General features: G+C 36.1%; 1 protein-coding gene across 1 annotated transcript in view; it reads left to right on the forward strand.

The window, feature by feature from the left end:
• The window catches only part of Dcc (DCC netrin 1 receptor), a 961,067-nt gene that overhangs the window by 816,234 nt on the left and 121,969 nt on the right, over positions 1-22,864 (forward strand). The window contains exon 15 of the mRNA XM_048363596.1: positions 437-631. Coding sequence (XP_048219553.1) covers positions 437-631 — 195 coding nt within the window. The remainder of the gene's footprint in view (positions 1-436; positions 632-22,864) is intronic.

The raw sequence follows: 22,864 nt of genomic DNA on the forward strand, positions 1-22,864 counted from the left end.
CTCACTTATTTAAGACAAGGTTATAAGTGTGAAATGGATTGATTAATTTGGGGGAAATTTTAATAATGATTTTTCCAATAACTGTGTGCCTGCTTCCATGCATATTTAGAGATTAAAATAAATATGCTTTTGGAAATTCTCAAAAAATTAAAAACGAAAAATACTCAATACCTGACTCAGGCAACTTTAACCCCTCTGGGCATCAACTTTACAATGACAATAAAAAATAGATTTGAAGAGAGACTTTCTGTCACAAATTCAACATGGAAATGTGGTAGATGCTGAATAAAGGATTTTCTCCTCCACCTGGGCAATGCATGAAGTATTGTTTGGGCCTCTGTGGCAGATGGTACTTGTGTTGTTGTACAGAGGGGACTGTCTCCTTGCCCTGTAGACACATGAGACATACTGAAGTTGGCTCTTTTTGAATCTTTAGAGTCCCAGGTCCCTGATCAGCCAAGCTCGCTTCACGTGAGACCCCAGACGAACTGCATCATCATGAGCTGGACTCCTCCCTTGAACCCCAATATTGTGGTGCGAGGTTACATAATTGGCTACGGCGTTGGGAGTCCTTACGCTGAGACAGTGCGCGTGGACAGCAAGCAGCGGTATTACTCCATTGAGAGATTAGGTGAGTAGTGAGATCTTTATACTGCTCAAACAAATGGTGATTCATTTAAGAATATCATTTCCTGGCAAAATATTCTTGAGGGTAATGATTTTAACATTTAACATGAATTCTTAAAACTATTTCCCTACACCCACTCCTCCTGCAGTGGGAAATTTGGGAATTGGTCTAAAACATGAATTTACAATAGTAAGTGTCCAGATGTGTGCTCCTAGATGGACAGAGTGCATCTGACCATTTTTTCTCCTACAGTTGGTGCAAAGCTCTAATCTTACTGACTGTTATGAAAAGAATTTGAATATACTTTTCCCTTAGATGTTCTCACAAGGAAGACTTTTGTCAGTTTTTCTTTAACTCTACATTATCTAATCACACTCTCTCCCTCCCTTTGTATCCTGGCATTCATGGATGCACTGTGGCTGTGTCATTATGATTTAAAACAATGAGATAAAAAGAAGAGAAATAAATTGAGGATTACTAAATCCCTCCTACTTCTACAATTATTACCTGCCAAATATGATATCTCTTCTTTTATTTATTTATTTTTGCCAGTCCTGGGGCTTGGACTCAGGGCCTGAGTACTGTCCCTGGCTTCTTCTTGCTCAAGGCTAGCACTCTGCCACTTGAGCCACAAAGCCACTTCTGGCCGATTTTCTGCATATGTGGTGCTGGGGAAATGAACCCAGGGCTTCATGAATACAAAGCAAGCACTCTTGCCACTAGGCCATATCCCCAGCCTGATATCTCTTCTTGCAGCCTACTTGCTCTATGTTTTCTTTTGTTTTACAAATGCACTAACTTAATTGTGATATTTCTGAATTCACTGAAAATTTGAGAAAGTCTACTGTGTGCATAAACCTTAAACTCAGTTTATATCTGACTTTCTATAGTGCCATAAGAGATTATAACATTAGCAAAGGAATATAAAATCTATATATACTTAACATATTGGGATGCCAATAAGTTTAACAATTTTCACCAAGGAGATGGCAAGTTCATTCTATCATAGTAATTTAATAACATATTATTGGCAATAAAGTACAATCATCCCATTGGAAATGCAACCCTATTAGAAGTGAAGGGGGGCACAACTTATTGGCAGTGTCTCTTACAAACACAGCATTTGCATGAAAAGCCCAATTTGAATTAAAGTAGCTAAAATTCTGTAGCAAGGAAAGATTTTCTCAGTGAAGGTGGGAAATGGCACCCAACAGCTCTTGCTGTAATTGCTCCAAACACTAATAACAGAAGCAACTACTGAAACACTCCAGTATTTCAGTTAGCTTGACATTTAGAAATAATATCCTCTCAGTTAGTCCCTGTGTTTGAATGTGAGGGCAATCACAAAGCTCATATTTTATGGCCGTCAAACCCATGTCGGGGGATTCTCGCTTATCTATTATTCAGACTACGTCGTCATCTCTGACAGTTCGCCCTGATGCCACTCAGCAGATAAGGGAGGAGGTTACCATGGAAGTGCAGATGCTCCTGGCAATAATAAGGAACATGGCCCAAACTCCGAAGGAAGCTGTGAAGGAAAAATGCATTATTTCAACACCATGTCCTTTAGATAATGATGCTCTTCATTATGAGGAGTCTAGACTTCCACTATACCCATGTAGTAGTTTGTCCAATTAAAATTAGAAAACATCCCTAAGTGCTTAATAAGAGAAAAAGAAAAATCTTTTTAAGGAATAATATAGAAAGCAAGGAATCAAAAGGGGCGAAAATAAAATAAACAGGAGTACAACCTGTCTCAAAAATAATCAGATAATAAGGCTCTGTAAGACTTACTCTAGAGAGATTATATGCACATATTTAAATACCACAAGTTGATATGTTTTTAACATAACAAAGTCCCCTGTACCAAAAACATGACCTTAAATAGGTTGTCCTTATTGCTCATTAACTCCTCTCATGGTTTGTTTTATTTCTGTCTATTTAGCCTAAGTGTTGCTGATATATGCTATAAGCTTTAATTTTTAGTAAGACGACTCATGCAAGTCTACATTCAAACTCAGCAATGAAATGACTGTTTTATTCCTTCTTTCAACTAATGTAGATGGGAGGCATTTTCTTCCCATCTCCATACAAAATAGCTGAGAAAAGAAACTTAATGGAGGATAAGTTTGTTTTGGCTTCCGGTGTAGAAGGTTTGGGTAAATTACATTGGGGAGACTCCGTCAGAAAAGAAGAGCAGCTCCCATCATGGTGGCCAGGGAGCAGAAAGCAAGTGACGATACAGTCAGCTTTCTTCTTTTTCCTTCTCTATTCCAGGCTGGGTTCTGCCTATGGGATGGTACTGCTCACATTCAGGAAGGGTGAGCTGCCTCCCTTACTTCAATCTAGCATTACACCCAACCTACCACAGAGATGTGTAGTAAACTGATTTTTATAAGCAGTTTTTCAATCCAATTGATTAACAATCAAGACTAATCATCACCATGTGAAAATTTCGTTTCTATGACATCTTTTTGGAAAGAAATGTATTTTAAGGTTAAAATTTTATAAGCACTGTGTGTACAGTAAACAAAAGGAAATTTGTTGTTGCTACTTGTTGGTTTCATTGGTCCTTTGGAAATAAGAGTGTTGTGGACTTGTCAGCTTGGACTGGCTTTGTCAAACCACAGTCCTCAGATCTCAGCTTCATGAGTAGCTAGGATTACAGGTGTGAGCCATGAGCACCTGACAAAATGTGAACTCCTACTTTTACATAAAATGAAATCCTGACTAGAAAATCCTGAATGGGAGAGTTCAATTCCTTCCACATGAGCACATTTTGCCCAGAGAGGAGGGAGAAAAGATAAGAAAAGGTCACTTCATGAGATCATTACTCAGAATATATGAGGAAGAATGTGTTTTGTCTTTTATGATTTTTTTCAGGTTAGTGTCTTCAAACCTATAGGCCTCTTCCTGCAGTCTTTAAAGACAGCTGCAGGGTGATTCATTAATAATGCATACATTCTATTTGTAACTTTTCTCACTCATTGCTCTCTGAGGTCTGAAGCACATGCATTGTCTTATACCTGGTGAATTTTTTTAAAGCTATTTGGAAAAATCCGTTACATAAAAAAATGAACACGATTATTGAACAGAAGGAGAAAAGATACTATTATTGGAGCAAAATTTTGCTCTATATATATTTGATTAGAAATCTCTAAAATCTGCTCTCTTTTCTTTATTCATAAAATTAACATTTCACAACTTATATTTTATAATGTATGTTGTCATCTGTAAAACCAAATCATAAAAATAAAATAGCAATTGAGCTATTTAGTATCTCAATATTAGATTGAATAATTCAAAAATTTTAAAATAACTTTTCAATGCACAATGACTCAGTGAATTTCTTCAAAGTACTGTACAATTTTCAGTCCATTTCTTCATTTTCTCCATGACTCCAGGTACCCAAATTTACAAATGAAGAATGTGAGAAATAACATAAAAAATTAAAAGCTAATTTATTAAATGAAATAAGTGTCAAATATAATACAGAATCTCCCAAATAAATACAACATAAAATGGAAAATGTCTGAACTTTTCTTTTTTTGGTATGGAGAGGAAAGCATTGTGTCAAATTCCCATGATCAGGATCTACAAGCAGAACACAGAGCTATAGGAAAGTCACACTTCATACATGCTCCAGCAAAATCACATCTCAATTCAACAATGAAATTAAATCATTCAGCTACATAGAGCACAGTCCTAATTGTCCTAATTAATCAGATTCATGTACGGTTCTCAGATCTTAAACACTTTCCACCCTCTGACTTACTAGCTGTGACTATCTTGATTCTTTCAAGTTGCCTGGAAATTCATAATATGTATCTTGAACCTACAACTATTGACTATAATGAAGCATAACTCCATTTCGCAGGGCTTTCCTAAAGTTTCCTCCTTACATCGCTGACATCTTTTAAAAGTTAAAAACAATACTACATTTGAGTTCTAATCAGACAGTTAGTTTTCCCTTTTAACACTTGCATTCATTCTTCCTGGGTCAGATCAGATTCATAGATTCTTTCTTCTTCAAAGTCTTATTTGCTATTCCTTGGAAGGGCAGTTTGGATGGTGATTAATTTTTTATCTTTAGATGTATGGAAAGTTCGAGGGTTGTGGGGGTTTTTCCCCATAATTTCCATTGACCTAGATTTCAAGGTAGCACATTTTTCTTTTATTATTTTAATCCAGCATTTTTAATATTGCCTTAGCCTCTATAAGATTATGACACGTATACTTATTTTTGCACCTCTCTACCTGTGAATCTCTCTCCTTCTACTTTAAAAATGCTTTTCTTTTCCATTTATACTGTACAGTGGTGGGTTGATATCTTGTAGCTCTCTTTGTTTCCTCTTCTTGAAGTGTATTGAGAGTCTTCATCATTTGGTTTACAGGTTTTATCAAATTTGGGGATATTGGGGCATCATATCCTTGAATGTTTTTGTCTTTTCTGTCCACTCTCAACCTTCTCAACTTGGAACACAGGTGGAAGAGATTGTTATGCATTCCAGATTCTACTACAACTCACACATTATGCATGGGTTTAAAGTCCTTTTGTTCTGTGCGCTTCATTGAGAAGAGTGTTTTGCTCTATGTCTTTAAAGTCACTACTTTGTTTTCCTTTATAGTTGAATTAGTATACATTCATAATATAAACAGATTGTATTGTGAGTTTTCATGCATGTGCACAGTATATTTTGAAAAAGTCACCCTGCTGTATTCATACATATACAAGTATGTGAAAAGTTAAGTTTTAAATTGGCGAGTCTGATATCAGTCCAATCAATTTTATTTCTGCATTTCACATTGCCTATTGCATTTAGGGAAGTTAGTTTTGGCTCTTTTTCTGTCTGTTCCCAGTCTATTTATGTGCTCAGTCTTATGTCCACCATCTTGGATGTGGGCAGTGTCTTGTCTGGGAATTATGTTATCAATATCTCTTCTAGGCCAGTTTCAGGTTATTAATTTTTATCTCTTCTTTGAGATATTTTTGACTGGATGTGTGTGAGTGTGTGTGTGCATGTGCGTGTGTGTGTGTGTGTGATCTTTTGGAATACTATTTTGTGCTTTAAAAAGTGTTCTTGAGTTATGTTCTAAGTTGCAGTTAATTGGAAAAATAACCTCGCTGAGGCTTGCCTTGCCTTTGATCTAGTTAGGGGAAGGTGCGTAAAGGTGTGGGTAATCGGATTCACCCCTTTACTAAGAAAATAACTTCCTAAGATCTTTACCTAAAGCCTCATAAGTTACTTGATTGTTCACTGCCGCCTGGGATGCCACTTACTCCAGGTCCCGCATGGGCTTCAAAGACTGTTACCTCAGCTGCTAAGGGGTAGCTTTTGACCTTTCTTGTGAAGTGTCCCAGGCACAACTACCAATAAGCACTCAGGAACGAACAAAAGAGTAACAGGGCTTCTGTAGATTGCCATACCTCTCCTGCGCATTTCTCTGCTTTTGGATGCTACTCTCCACCATTTTACATGTTTAGGTCACCTTAGATTTCTGAGGGCTTTTTGTAGGCTGCTTTGTGTATCTTTTCTGAAATCACAATATACTTTATGTCGTCAGTGGAGAAATCAAAAGATTTCCTTCCTTCAGAGATCCCTTGTTTATCCACTGCCTAAAAACCATTGCATTAGACATTTTGTCTTCTTTAAAAAATTCTTTAGGCAGGAGGAGTAAAGTAAGACCCTATAAATCCATACTGATTCTGACCAGAATTGAGGCTCCTTTCATAACATTTGAACAATTCTTTTAATATTTAAGCATGCCAGATTTTTCAGCCATTTAGGGACACTAGGAATGCCAAACTACATTATATCTATTTCCTTATCTCTGACACAAACCTCATCAAGAATAAAGCCTGTCATATGGCATTTTTCAGGAGTAAATTTAACTTGAGTGCTCTTAGAAATAGGTCTTCTAACCTGCAGAGAAATGAACCCTTATAACTCCCCGAGTGCATTCTAAGTTCAGTGAATTCAATGTAAATTACAATGTTAAACTGCATCTCCTCCCATCAAGAAAAAAAGCCCCTTCATGCATGGAATATAGAAGTTTTGAGTTTATGACATGCAAACATTTTAAATCAGAAAAATCCATGTACTTTAGCTGCCTCAAGAAGAGTTGACATACATGAATAAAAAATGAGTCAGCACCATGGAGAGGACATTTTATTATTGTGAAATGAAGTACATTATAGGTTTTGGTTAACAAAATTCTACTCTGTATTTTTTTTGAAGCAGAGTGCAAGAAGAATTATGGAAAGTGATTTTTGACCTAAAGTCTGAAAAACCTAATTCCAAACACCCAACAGAAAGAAGTCATTTCATGGTAGCAAAAATAAAAAGGGAGGCAGGAACATTCCTCTCCATTATTATCTTAAATATCTTATTTGGAACATTTATGAATAGCTGCAACACTGAGCACAAACTCTAGCTGTGTTTCAGGCCAGGGATATGAACAGATCATTGAGAAGTAATCCACTACAGGCAATTGAAACAATTTTAAAAGAAAGGCAATTTTCTTTCATTTTATGAATTTGTAATTGTGTTGTTTACACCGGAGTCCCAAGTTAACGTTAGTGGGCTCTGCTTTTCCTGTTTTTAATCTGTTTACCCTAAAGCAAAGTTTTACCTTGGTTCGATTGTATATGTTTTTTTTTTAATCTTACATTGCATATAACCTTTCCCCACCAATAACATTTTTCCAATGCCTACACTGTGGTAGAGAATAGAATATAGATACTCATGAATCCAAAGTAAAACCTGTCTTCTTATTTTCTTAGTATTTCATATGCCCTTTGAGGTTCTGCCTTGCATGATCCAATGCTTTGGTAATTAAATTCAATATATACACTTTCAAATTCAATATATTACACTTTCATTTTCCAGTGGTCATGCCGTGTGGCTAATCTGAGTCAAAATACTAATTTGGTAAGATTTTCAATTGCAAGAAATTAATAGAAAAACATTTTGTGGTAGAGTTATGATTGAAAACCAACTTTTTGCCAATTTTTACTGAAAAGATTGTGTAAAAATGACTCGTTGGATGACTTTTATGAACAAGGTACTTTATTGAAGACAAAAGGGGGTTACAAAGAAAAGTAAGACATACAGTTGGATATATTCGAGGCTCTCCTTGTCTTATATCATAAATAGAGATGTTCTTCTTGAAAAGAGTCAGTTCATGTGATTTCTGCAAGCACCATTATACATTTGTTGGAAAGGTTCTCTTGATATATGTTTGCTAACCAGAAAATTTTGACTCAAAGCTTGAATAGGATTAATTCTCATAGGAGGATATTTGAAACAGGAGGTACAAGACAGAGAAGCTAGGAGAGACAAGAAGAGATTCAAGGTCTGAATAGATCAGTTGAAACATCATTGCAAGTCCTTATAAAGCAGATGCAGGTTTCGTGAATAGAAAGATAATTTCAGAACAAGATGTAAGTAGGCTAAAAATTGTAAACTTTGATATTATAAGATATGCCTATTTTCTAAATATTCCAAGTAGCATGCTATGTTTTTTGGGGGGTACTAAGAGAATCAGAAATTCTGAGAGCCTTTGTGTAAGTCATTTATATCATATAACTTTTGAACTTGAGGGCCCTTGCTGTACTGTAGCACAGTCTGGTGAGCTTCAGACTCGTGGTGCCTCATATTCCTGAGGTCTGAGTTTACAGATTTGTACCACCTGACTATTTTCTTGAGAATAATAATTTTTATAAGTTTTGAATAAACTGAACTTCAGGGTCAAAAAAAGAAGCAAGCCTATTCTATGGTAGTCTCTGAGTAGATTAGACCTCTCCAAGATGTGATTTGTTTATTTTTCTTTTATGTTACTGGTATACAGTAATTGCAAAACCTGATGGCTTTCATCGTGACATTTTCGTATATGTATATATGATCATATTTATACCACCAGTACCCCCATCTTATTCCCTCCATCCTAATGGAAGATGTAATTTATTAATGCGTTAGTCAGTATTATCTAATACTGTGAGTAAGATTATTGATGTTATCCTCCCTCCTCACAGAATATGTTCTAAAACCTGCCTCATGGAAGAGGGAAAGAACCAGTTCCTCATGACTTCCTTATTTCAAGTTGTCACTAGGAAGTTGTGTACTGTACGTTGGTCCTACTCTTTAAGTGATTTCCTTAATCTTGAGCATTTCTCAAGGGGAAACACTTCATATTCTTTCAATGACATCCAAATTAGTTTTTAATGCCCTTAAGTACTTAGTCCTGACTCCATCTAGAAATGCTAGTGACTTCTTCCCTGTCCTGACTTGTAGAATCAGTGTCTTATGGTATTCTGTATCCTGCTTTCTTTATCTCTCTGGGTCCAGATGATAAAATATTGGAATACTATACACATTCACATACATACACACATACTCACAACACAATGTGTGTCTGAGCCTGAGTATTTAATTACTTTTGAGTGCAGTGGACATGAGGTAACTTAATAATTAAGACTTCTATATTTAAGAGTTTAAAGAAATCCAATGTAAAAAGAAAGTGACAAATCATTCCACTACACACTTCACCTAAATTTTTTTTTTTGGCCAGTCCTGGGCCTTGGACTCAGGGCCTGAGGGCTGTCCCTGGCCTCTTCTTGCTCAAGGCTAGCACTCTGCCACTTGAGCCACAGCGCCCCCTCTGGCCGTTTTCCATATATGTGGTGCTGGGGAATCAAACAGAGCTTCATGTGTAGGAGGCAAGCACTCTTGCCACTAGGCCATACTCCCAGCCCCTGCCTAGAAACTTTTTGAAGATATATGTATCTTTCTGTGTGTGTGTGTGTGTGTGTGTGTGTGTGTGTGTGTGTTATATCTGTGCCTATTGGAAACCAGAATTTTGTACAAACATGAAAAATAAGTTACATGCTAGTTAGAATTGTATAGACAATTTTGTCAAATTAAAGAAGCGGTAGCATAGAATCTATTATCTCTAACACTGTCAATCTTAGAACATGTGAATTAATCACACATCTGTTCATTCATTATGTGAATTGTTCACATAGTTTCTTCACACAATTATTGGAATGCCTTATTTATACTCCAAATTTCAAGGAAGTTTTGTAGCTATAATTTGAATTACATGTTTTTCTGAGCAAAAAAAAACAATAAGGAACCACTATAAAAGTACTTGAAAAAATGGTACTTACACAAAAAGTGCAGATTTGATTTTATATAGTAGAAGTAGTAGTAGTAATAGTAGTAGTATTGCAATTATACTTGCTATATTCTTCCAGCAGGACTTTATTCCTGTCAGCTTGCTTTTCCAATATACTATTGAGTAAAAATTTAGTATCCAAATGTTACTGATTTTCTATTTATTTTGCTATTTTACATTATCTTTTAGTACCTTAACCTGTAATAAAAGTTGAGGGGCAGTGTTTCTGACCACCATAATGAGAGATGAGTCTCGGTTGGATCACATACAAGAATTCGAAGTCTGGGTAAACAAAAGATCAAGTAAAAACATGGAAAGACATTTCTGTAATGATGGAAATGCATATACAGCTCCTGGTAATGTAATAAGGGTCCATTTTTGTTCTTGACATTCTTTTGCTACTTGTCAGTAGTTAAGTTTCCAATGTACAATGCATTAAGTTCTCTGCTGGTGGTCAAAGTTACTAAGATATGGTGTCTTGGCTTCCTCAAACTGGCAAATGAGTATAAAAACCAGCCCTGGGTTCACATGAAATGTGGGAGGAGAAGGTAGATCCTGCCTGCCTAGTGCAGAATGAAGTTATTTTTGAAGCAAGTATCAGGAAACAAAATCTGAAGTTTTGGGTTTTTGTTTAGTTTTGTTTTGTTTTCCTTTGTGCCAGTACTAGGGCTTGAATTCAGGGCCTGTGTGCTATCCTGTAACTTTTCTCCTGAAGGCTAGTACTTCGTCATTTGAGCTATAGCTCAAATGGCTAATTGGAGATAAGAGTCACACAGACTTTTTGCCTGGGCAGGCTTTGGTCCTCACGTCTCAGCTTTGTAAGTAGCTGGGATTTCAGGTGTGAGCAACCAGAGCCCAGGCAGAGTCTAGAATTTTAGTGTAGTTTCCTCTCTATTTTTACAATAGACATTCAATGAAAATCTAATGGAACTTCATACATTGTAAAAACAAGACTGTGATTTTCTGTGACCTATATTGTACTTTTAGACTTTGGAAGGAAATAAGGAAAATTCACCCCACACTATTCAATAAGGTGAGTGAATCAAGTCCCTCCTATAATGCAATAAGGTTCTTCTGCTGCCATTACAAACCGTGCCAAGCTTAGATATCCCATGATCATTTTGATAGTTAACATTTACTGAACACTCACTGTGTGCTATGCTCCACGCATTTTATGTGCAGTACCTCGTGCCATCCTAAAAAGATGAACTCTGACTGATGCCATTTTAAGTTAACATTACAGAAGATTATGCTGAAGGCAAGTCTTTATTGACTAGTGTCAGGTCTGTAACTTAGAATGTATTGAAGTGATAGAACCAGAATTCAAACTAGCTGACACCAAAGTACATCTCATTCACTGGGCTATTCTACACCAGGTGACATGCCTTGCACCCCCTATCGTGGGCAAGGAAAATGCAGCTTTAAAAGTAATCTACATATTGGAGCCACTGAAGCCAGTCCCTCTGAAATTCAAATTCTCAAGTATTCTGAAGCCCTTGGCCACTTCTGTTGTGGTATTTGGTAACTGAGGCATTCTCCAAAGATTATTTCTGTTTTACACTAGCACTGTGCAAGTGTAAAGTTAAGGCAAGCACTGTATTATCCAGTTTCCAAAGGGAGGGATGTTTTGCCTATCCTTTGGAAGTTTGTGATAACTAAAGTTAATGTATTTTATAATCAAAACTTAAAGAATACAAAGAAAGGGACAGACTGCTCTATCCTTATCTCTCTCTCATCTCTCTCTTTCTCTGACACACCGATACCACATGGACTCACATACATTACTGTTGTATACTCAGGTGGGCCTTGTACCCATGACAATAGTGACCAGCACTCAGTCAATCAGGCTAGGAGTCTTTATTTGGCTGGGCAGCATCTATTCTCCCCCATGGGGATGGAGAAGAAGAGCCCTGGGCCTCAGTAGGGCTGGGTTTTTCAAGGCAAAACTCACATGTACCATGTACAGGTGGTCACATATCATACACAGTTGTTCAGGCAAGTTAGGCAAAGCAAGCAGTTTACAGGAGCGAGATTTTTGCTGTTAGGCTAACAGGACATTAACTTTTACCTCTGTTATCCCATTTGGCAGATCAGCATCTAATAGTACATTCTTCACTTTACAACTTAACTCTGCTCTTTCTAAACCTCTTGTTTTCTGAACATCACAGTAGACAGAATTGCTTATCTTGTAACCTTTGTTCTTTAGGGCTAGCAGGGACCTGCTGGAACTGCCAATGTTTGTCTTCCCTTAATTTGAGAGGGGGTGTCTCATATTCAAGTTGCTTTGGCTTATGTCGGATGGCTCAGCCTCTTTGGCTAGGACTAAAGGTGAATTTACTTGGTCTGGATGTCTCAATTACGTCTCTGAATTTCACACTTATACTGCTTCATCCCCTATCCTTCATATGTATTTTTCTTCATCTTCAAATTATACTCTAGAGAGCTGCGAGCTCAATTCTCCAAAATTGCCCATATGTATGTATGCATGTATATATATAGAGAGAGAGAGAGAGAATTATCCCTAATAAATGTGTATCCCTAATGAATTGTAAAAATATAGTTAACCAAGCAGTAGTAGTTTTACCATAAGTGTACTATATGAAAGCTTGTCAATAGAATGGTTTGTTTTTGTCTGTAAATAAGTTGTTTCAAGCTTAGGTGTGGTGTTTAATGACTGTAATCCCTACTACTTTAGAGATAGATGTAAAAGGATTGTGGTTCACAGGCAAACTCCATGCAAAACACTAAAAACTTAAAGTAATGCAAAAAAAAATGGCTAGAGGACATGCTTCAAGTGGTAAAGAGGAACCCTGCATTCAAACCCCATTCCTGCTCCAAAGAAAAAGAAAGTTCCTTCGTTTGTAAGTGTGGATTTCTAATCTGCCCTGATTACTGGTGAGCAGTGTAGTTATTATGACCAATTAGATACAGAAAATCATAATAAATAAATTGTTTGAGATCACTAATGTTATAATAACTGCCAACAAAGAATTACCTTGATAAATATATCAAGCTAATTATGTCAGTTATTGGGGGCATTCATGTGTTTGGAATTTAATGCTGTGAATCAGCAATTCAGTCACCATGAATCAAGTACAACAAAAAGAAACAGTAATGAAAATGAAAGCTAAGTAGAAAGACTTGACTTGCAACCAAGACCTGACTTAGGATCTAGGCCTGCTGCGTAAGAGGTGAGAAACTAGCGCCATTTAATGGCACCTTTGCCCTCCACACCCATAGCTACACTGCCATATTTCAGATGGCAGGGAAGATTTTGTGAGATGGTTACAAAGATGAAAGGAGCTAACGCATTTAAAACAACAATGTGTCTTAAGTAAAGCTGTTCTACTTCCCCTTTCATATATCATCCCTGTTTACTCAGAGAAATGGAGTTGCAAAATCGTCTGGGAATGATACACTCCATTCTGTCATTTATGATGTTCCTGAAAAGGATTTAGTGATTTTCTTACATTTGTTTTGGTGTCTTCAAAGAGTTGTACACGGGGTTTTAAATTCAACATGTCAATGCATGTGTCTAATATATCTTGATCAGTGTCACCACTTCTACGAATCCCCCTTATCTCTCCCAAGCCCATCAAATTTCTAGGTTCCTTTCAAGTTTCTTGCTTCTATTTTCCCATATGTACATTGAGTAACATGACTGGTTGACTTACTAAGGAAGAAGTACAGAATGGTCAGTGAAAGAATACTCTAGGCATCTGCTAGCAAACCTGCCAATTCATGAAATGCTAAGGGATTTGGAGAATTTAAAAATTTCAGCCTTCACAGATTCTTTTTGCCTCATTAAAAATAGAAATGTGGGGACTGGGAATGTGGCTTAACAGTAAAGTGCTTGCCTAGCATGCACGAAGCCCTGGGTTCGATTCTTCAGCATCACATAAACAGAAAAAGATGGAAGTGGCTCTGTGGCTCAAGAGGTAGAGTGCTAGCTTTGAGCAAAAAGAAGCCAGGGACAGTGTTCAGGCCCCGATTCCAAGCCCGAGAATTGCCAAAAATAACTAACTAAATAAATAAATAAATAAATAAAAATAGAGGTTGTGACTGGTATTTAACACTATGTGTTTATAATTATTTTCTACCTTCTCTCTTTCAAACATAGATAAGTAAAACTTGATGTTTTTAGACTTTTCACTTACCTACTTCTTTTCACACATATATGATTTTCTTACTTTAGGATTTAGAAGGGTTAGAGGTGGACTTGGAACGCTTCAACTAGTCTACATCTGTTCAGATAAGCACCTATACTTAGGTACACACCTGAACAAAATGATACTAAAATTGCAATTTGTAGATGTACATGAAGATGCCTTTTACATTAAAAAAATTGTCCTTTGAAATATTTAGCAACCTCACTCTGAATTCTTATGATCAAGGATAAAGAAGAAGAAGCAAACGTTTCATTTCCTAAGATAGAATTCAGAACTATGGACTGCAGCCTAGTTAGTCTATTAACACATTTAATGGCTTGGGAAGAAAACAGGTCACAAATGGTTGTGTCTGATGGATAAAGGATGTGAGTGTTCCAATAGCAAACATTGTGAAAACATTCATTAATCATAGGTTAACCCTACTATTTCTAATCATAAGCAAAAGTGCAGGGTCCTGGAAATGAGCCCTCTTGCTGGAGTTATTCAAGAATCAGTCAACTACAGACTTGTTTCACATCAAAAAAGGCTGAAAGAACAGTGTATAATTACTTAGGAAATTTATGAGACCAACATGAGTATTTTTCACATACCACAGAAAGAGTACAACAAATTCTTGGCTGACAAAGCTAGAGACATTGCAGAGTTTACATTAGGTTTACGGAGGGAAAGCTTCTCTCAAGGCAGATAGCTTGTTTTTATTGCAGGAACTTTCTTCTAGTAGATTCACTTAGGAGGAAGGTTTCCGAGTTTACCTGCAGTGGGTCTTGACTAGGGGCAGTAAGCTGAAAGTCAAAGATGTTTTACATTTACATTTGAGCATTCAAATATTTTTATTTCCCCCTTTTTTCATTTAGGCAGTCATGTTTTTATTCAGTGAATAGATCTGAAATTTCTACTGCATGCCAAGAATTATGGTAAAATCTGAGGGAATTTTAAAAAGAAAGGGAAAGGGGAAGGAAGGAAGGAAGAAATGAAAGAAGGAAGGCAGGAAGGACAGTATGAAACATTCTAACAATATTTCATTCTCTTTTACAAAGAACTTTCTGTAAAAATCACTCTCCTGACTCCCTCTAAAATCAGTGGCTTTTAAAATAAACCTTTAGTAAAACCTGAGTTCAATCACAATACATGAGTTTCATGGACTTCTTTCTAGTTGTCAGAGTCTGGTAGCTGAGTGCTGGCCAGTAGAGTTTAGGCAACAGGAGAGCGCCATCCTTGGTCTAACCCCCCCTCACAGAACGCCAGGAAATGTGGCAGCCAGGGCTCGGTCCCCTTCTCTTACCAGCCAGAAGTTGTCCAGAAGTCAAACCCAGAAGCAGAAACCACAGAAAAAATAAAACTACACCACTAACACTCCCGTGTTCTGAAAAACTTATTTCTATGGCCTGGAATGTGTAAGTAAAATATTCATGCCATATTTTCGCCTTGGATCTCGGAATGGTCAAGTGGGTGAAGAGACAACATTGAAAATGATGTTTCGGTTCACCTCATTTCTAATGTACTACTTAAATATATTCCTTTAATTCTACTGCTCTACCTTGATATTTTCCCTCTGAACCCAATTATCTTAAGATTGCAATGCAGCATTAACTGTGTATGCATTTGAAGGAAAAACGAAACGAAAGTTTGCCTTTGTTTATAATCCACTTATTTCAAGTAACTCCTAGTAAAATAAAATTATTGAAAGCCACAAAACAATTAGGACACATTTGCCAGGACTTGCACACTTTTTCAATGTTTTAACAGTATTATTTTTTAAGTTGTCTTAGAAACATTTCAGTAATTTTGGTATTTATAAAGTCTAAAAGTGGTTTGATAAATCATATATGATTTTGTTTCGAAATTTCATGGCAAAAGAAAACAGTCATAATTCACTATCATAGCCATTTTAGGTTTACACTTTAGAGCTGTAAGATACGTTTTTAATATCGTACAGCCATCACAACCATCAGTCTCTCAACAAAGTCATTTTTGTTCTTTCCTATAGAGTTAAAACTCTAGGCTCCCTGCTTCTTTCCTCATCCTGGCAACCACTATACTAGTTTCCACTTCTATTATTGTTTTAAAATTCCTCTGGACAATCATTTTCTTTCATAATTTTGGTGACAAATGGCATATGCTAGTTGGAATAATGTGATATAATATTTTAATCTGATACACACACATATTCAGGGAAGCTAGCATTTCTGTCTCCCAATATACTATTGTTTTAATGTACTTGGAGCCTTCAAAATGTGTAATTAGTTCTTATAGATGGTTGTCGTCGTGTTTTTTTTTGAAAAATTTTCCTAGCTTTTATAGATTTCAGTGAATCTGTAGATAGTACTGACAACTTGATACATGGAAGTATAAATCATTTCTGTATACTGATATCTAATTTCTTCCTGAAGTAGTTTCTATAGTACAAATCTTGCATCTCCTTAATTAATCCCTAAGTATTTTATTCTTTTGAGGCTATTGTAAATGTGCCTTCATAATTTTCATCTCTGATGTTTCATTCTTTGTATATTGAATTGCAATTGAGTTTTCTGTGTTGGTTTAGTAGCTATCTATCTTTAGGAATTCATTTATTGATGCTAAGTGTCTATTATTGAAATACTTAGGCTTAAATACCTATCATTTCAGAACAAATAAACTTGATTTCTTCCTTTCTATATTGATTGATTTTATTTATTTTTCATACCTATTTTCTGTGGTTAGAACTTTTTGTGTTATTGTTCGAAGAAAGGACTAAAAGTGAATATTCTTTCATTGTCCTTATATTGCTCATTAGTTAGAAGAAAATATTTCAGTCCTTCCCCATCAACTATGACAATTTCTGTAGTTATTTTCTGTACAGCTTTTCTTATATTGAGATAGTTTCCTTCTATTTCTAGTTTATGGAATATTTTCATCATAAAAGAGTACTGAATTTCATCAAATACTTTCTGAATTAAGATGATTGTGTGTGTGTATGTGTGTGTGTGTGTGTGTTTGCTTTGTTCTATTAGTGTAGTATATTAGATTGATCGGTTTTCCTATGTTGGGCTATCTTCAACTTTATGGAATAAATCCCACTTGACCCTGTGGTATAATATTTTTAATATGCCGTAGCTTCCATTTTTCTTAGAATATATTTCTTTTCTATGTCCATGTATATAAGGGATATTGATATACCATTTCAACAGGGCTTCATTTGTGTATAGCTGCTTCCAGTGTTCTCTTTTATTTTAACTGAATTTTTATCATCAAGGTGATGTGCAGAGGGTTTGCAGTTACATACATAAAGTAGTGAGTGCATTTCTTGTCATAATTACACCCACAGACATTTGTCTCCCAGTGTTCGTTTACAATCAGTTCTGTTTTGTAGAATTAGTAATACGACCCCATTTTGACTTCTAATTGTACTAATTTGAGTTCTTTCTTATTCCATCCAGCTAAAGACTTATCACTTCTGTTGATGTTTTCTTTTCAAACAACTAGCTTTGAGACTCAATCATTTTCACTTCTGTTTTCTGTTCTGTTTCAGTTTATTGTCTAATTTCTACTGCTCATTTCCTGCTATTATCTCTGTGTTTACTTTCCTCTTCATTTATGATTTCTGTAAGTTATTGTTCTGTTTGAGATTTTTCTTATATTTTAATGGAAACACCACAAATGTAAATTTTTCATTAGCCCTGCTTTCTCTACAACTGATAAGTTTTGCTACACTGTGCTTTCTAGTCATTTGACATTCCCCATGAGGCTTCTTGTTTGATCTCCTTGGTTGTTTAAGAGTATGTACTTTAATTTTCACAAACGTGAGAAGATTTCTAGTTTAAGTTCTGGTATTCATTTTTAATTGTACCACATTGTGGGTCTAAAATGGATATGATCTCTTTTTTCTAGCAATCTATTGATCTTTATTTGTGGCCTACCATATGGTCTATTCTGAGGAATGTCTCGAAGAATGTGCCTGCTGTTGTTGTGAACAAAGTTTTGTACAGATCTGATAGGTCTTCCTTGTAACTATATCTTCTGTTTCCTTACTTACAATTTCTTCTTACTTATAATACATGCTTTAACTAACCAAAAAATGTTGTGCTATATTAACATGCCAGTGTGGTCTATTCTAGATAATCTTCTTGGAATATGAACATTCATTTCAAAGACATTGCTATTGAAAATCTTTTTTTATTTCATAAAATATTATTTTATTTGTTCATATGCACATAGTGAGAGAGGATTTTCTTTAGAAATAACATATGCTTTTAAATTCCCTATTAATGAGATTTTTTTTATTCGAGTATTTGACTAAAAAGTAGAATAATTCAAGACAAAATTTTATAAATAGGTTGAGTGAAAAGCTATATAGTGGAATTTCCTCTCAAAAAGACCTTAAGAATGGTAAGACCATCTCTTTACTTGAAGCTTATCTTTTAGCTCTTTTCTTCCTTTGAGTAATGCATCCAAAATATCCAGGCACAAACATCAGAGACATAGCTCATTTTATAAGTTATTCCAAGGCCAATACTTCTGGTCAGAAATATAATACCAACTCACAGTCTTCAAAGGACTAAGACTGGTAAGTAGCAGGGAGAGATAGTGAGTAAATGGAAACATGATTGTATTTCCTCTTATAATGCACAGTGGCTTGCCCTGTTATTGCATAGATCTAGAAGTGTCATGAAACAAAAATTGTGGACAAAACCATCAAGATCATAGCTTTCAAATGCTTTAAAAACCAGAGGGACTGGATATGCAGCTCCATGCTATAGAAGTTTCCTGACTTACACAAATCCCTAGGTTCTTTCCCCACCACTGCTGAAATAAAATGGAAAAACAGAATAGGTATGGATCCTAAGAATGTGCTAAAAAGTGTATGTCTAGTTTATATAGTTACATAACTAATTAAATAAGTTATTTGAGAAGCAGTATTTAATATAGGTCATCACATACAATTTATTAAAAATCAGCCCAATATCTAGATATTTTAAAAGGCTATACCCATAGAAGATAGGTTACACAGACAGAATACAATTAATATTTGCAGATTAAAGAAGCCAAATAAGAATTTAAAGAGTTAAGAAAACTGCTCACAATATGTGTCTGTTAAACAGTTGGAGATTCATTTCTAGTTCAAGTGTGTCTGATCCCAATGTTGTGACCTTTTTGCCCTCTCGTACCTGCTCAGGGACAAACCTGGAAGAACTCTCCTCTTCTGGGGCTTGACCTTGAAAGCTTTGTGCTTCTCACTGTTAGAAAATGGTCCTGGGAATTTAGTAAAGTCATTTCTCTTTCTAAGTCTGTAGCTTCATTTAAGTTTGCATGTCTAAATATGCTCCCCTGCCTACATTCCTTGTTTTAGCTCCCACTAAACACAAAGCTAAAGAAATAGCTGCCTAACCAAATGTTTGTTTCTCCACAATAGGAGAACTCTTTTTCTGTGGATATTATCCTTGCCCTCAATTTTCCAATTATTCAGTTAGATTAAAATTTAGTCAATTTAAGTCAATCAAGTATAAAATTCTCTATTAAAATCCAAATACATTACAGCAATGTGATTGCAAAATGTTTTGCTGGGACCCTAGGTCTCTTATGCATTTAAATTTCCAGATTTCCTCATACTGGCATTAAGTATATATTATTTCTAATACCTACCTTTGGTTGCTTCTTCTTTCAATTCATGTTAAGTCTGTCTTACTCCGTCTATTTTTGTCTCCTTCCATCTACTTTTTTCAATAATCCAAGATGGTAGCTAAAATGCTAGTTTATGTTCTTGAGAACTTACATTGGAAATTACATTTTTATAGTCACATGGCCTAATGGTATATTTTCTCTGCCATTTATCATTAGTAGTTACTATTTTTGCCAGATCTTTTCTTTCTTACATAATTATTCTGACTTCATTTGAACATGTTTTATTAAATCACAAGTTTAAAAATGTTTTCAATTTTATAGCCACCTTAGAACTATCATTAATTTAGTGCCCTTTTCTATTATTAACAACATTTTCCCTCCATTTATGCATATTCAGTGCAGAATGTATACTTAAGTGAAAAGCAATTCTGCATTGTGGAGCACACAGTGGTAAAACACAAGTACTTGAAAGGTTTCTCAGTTGAGCCAATCATACTGCCATGAAAAATAATTATCATGTGTGAATGAAATTCAGTCAGCTATAAAGCAAACTCCTTAATTTTATTATTTTCAAGTACAAAGTAAGGATGCAGCCTACTAAGTTAAACTTTTACCCACACTATATGTAGGTCATAGCAGATATATATGGTGAGTTATGTTCTATTTGAAAAGAAAATTAGTACCAAAAATATTTTGCACTCAATTTGCTTAATGTTATGCACAAGCCTTTGCTCATATGCCAACAGTCAGGTTACACAGAGCTTCTATATGACTATTCTGTGCACCATGAAAGCCACTGTCTATAGTGGGCTATTTATGCTCATTAAGATCAAATACACTGGAGCCTGTCCTGTGGCTTGGTAAGAGAGTTGTCTAATATAAACAATGCTGTGTTTTGCCTTCACACACGTGTGCACACGCGCGCACACACACACGCAAATAAATTCATTAACTAAATGAAATACCCATCATTTCTTCATTGTTCTACTCACCTCTGGGTTAGAACAATGCATGAAGCTAGTGATTACCATGATGGACAGCACACACACCGGACATCCACACGATTTTAACACACATAGGACATTTAGGTTGAATTATTCTAACTGACATAGTTGTTTTCTAGTCTTCACTGTTACCTTAAATTGAACTTTGAGAATAATATATGAAAGAAGCCATACCTAAAGAAGTGATGGACGTATTTACACATAGCTACACTTAAATGTGCATGGCGTTTCCAACATTTGTGGATTCATTTTTGACTGAGGAAGGTCAGCAGTCAAACATCAAAATGGAGCAAAACAGCCTGGTCCAATACATATATGCATCTACACAGTTGGACACACACTCAGACTCCCACACTTGAATACAAAAGCAAAATTGGAATAGCAAATACTAGTCATCTAAAATGCTAGTCATCACACACCATGATATTAGGGGGGAATTTAACAGTATTTATGTGCTATGCCACTAAAAGGTGAACCATTTGATCTGTCATCTGCTTGGGTGAGGCACAGTACACCCCCACATTCATCTTGTGTAGAAGTAGAAGGACTTTTCAAAGAGAGTGCAAACCATTTGGAACCTCTTAACCCCAATGTCCTAGTTTTTTGTTTTTTTGTTTTTATCCCCCACCAGTGGTGACCCATGAACAGACTGAAAAGCAGCACAGCCTGGCTTGCAATCCAAATCCTGCTAGTTACTGAGCTCTGCAATGTTCTAACAGTCACTCTATTCTTTCGGGGTCCTAAGAAGGTAAATTCAATGAAACGCTCTAGGTCTGGCCTCGGGCCCAGCAAGTGTCCCTAAGGAGGAACTAAGGTCATCACACTGCATCCAGCCTCCATCCTACCCAGCCTCTTTGTTGACAGGTGCTTATCAGCTTCTCTTTCCATGCCCTGTGTTTCCTGTGCTCAGTCATGTGCTCCTTTCCTTTGCTCTCGAGAGTCCTAAAGCAATGAGCCCAGTAGGAAGAAAGAGAATGAGACCCCAAAACAAAGAGCTGGGAGAAAGGAGGTGGGAAGGGAAGAAGGGAGGCTCAGTACTCACAAAACCATATGCTTCCTCTTGTGGTGTCTGAAAGGAAAAACACATTCGATTGTATTCTATTTATACTCATTTGATTATATTCTATTTATACTCAAGAGTCCTTCTCACTGATTTTTTTTTAACCATAGCAATGATTTGATTACTCGAATTCACCAAGTGAACAGTACTTATATTTCTTATTAATTGAGTCCTGAGGTGGTTGTATGAACTTTTCAACTCGTGTATTTGATTCGATTTTGAGTTATGTGAAGGAAAGGAGGAAAGCCTGTGTGTTTGGAGTATGTTGTCTCTAATTTCCTGCTGGAAAGCTTTGCTGAGAAATGGCTTCATTAAGCACTCCACTTACAAAGCCGTGTGTGAGGCTTTGTTGTCTGAGCACTTACGTGGTCATTTCTCTGAGGCTGAGGGCTCCTTGCCAAAACGCTCTTTACCAACCAAAGCAGGTAAAGAATATTTATTCTGTTTTAATTCCTGAAGAAATGCAGCCCTGTAGAATGTTAGGGAATAGATCCCAGGACTTCTCTTCCTATGGTGAGCACATGAAAGCAGTCACGTCCTACCTGGGTTTCCTCTGGTATAAATGAGTAGACCCAAATCCCATTCTCTCTTATTTCTAAAGTAGAGATGGTCATCCCTGTCCTTTCTACTTTGCAGCATTATTGTGATAACTGATGACAGCTTGTTAACATCACTGCACAATGCACCTGAGAGTTACCATTTCTTCTATTCTATGAAAGCTACTATATTAATTCGGTCTCATTCAGCAATTTGAAGGCAGCAACCCTCAGCAGATTTTCACTAGTTTGAGACTACATAACCCCAAGACCAATTTCCAGTGGAAATACACACACACACACACACACACACACACAGGAGATATGAAATTATTTGGAAGAGTAACTTCAGTAGATGGATACTTTCTCCTGGCTCAAGCAAAGAATCCTCTAAGCAAATACCTGTAAGTTAATTACAAATAGATCTTACACCGTCATCATGGCTTAAGGCAGTCAGACATTTTTATTTAGGATTCCTTTTCCTGACTATAACAAACAGATAGGGCAGAAATTTCTTCTCTCACCATTGATATCCTGGTTCTAGGAATAATTGAGTCTAACCATAATTCTCTATTTTTTCCCTTTCTGAATGTCTCCCCAAATACATGTTCAATTTCTGTTATAAGCATGTTTTCATTTTCATCCATGCTCTCTCCTTCCTGGGTTCATGGCCCTAGGACTATTGGATAATT

The sequence above is a fragment of the Perognathus longimembris genome, chromosome 15 (assembly GCF_023159225.1).
Source record: "Perognathus longimembris pacificus isolate PPM17 chromosome 15, ASM2315922v1, whole genome shotgun sequence".
In the NCBI taxonomy this organism is placed as follows: Eukaryota; Metazoa; Chordata; class Mammalia; order Rodentia; family Heteromyidae; genus Perognathus; species Perognathus longimembris.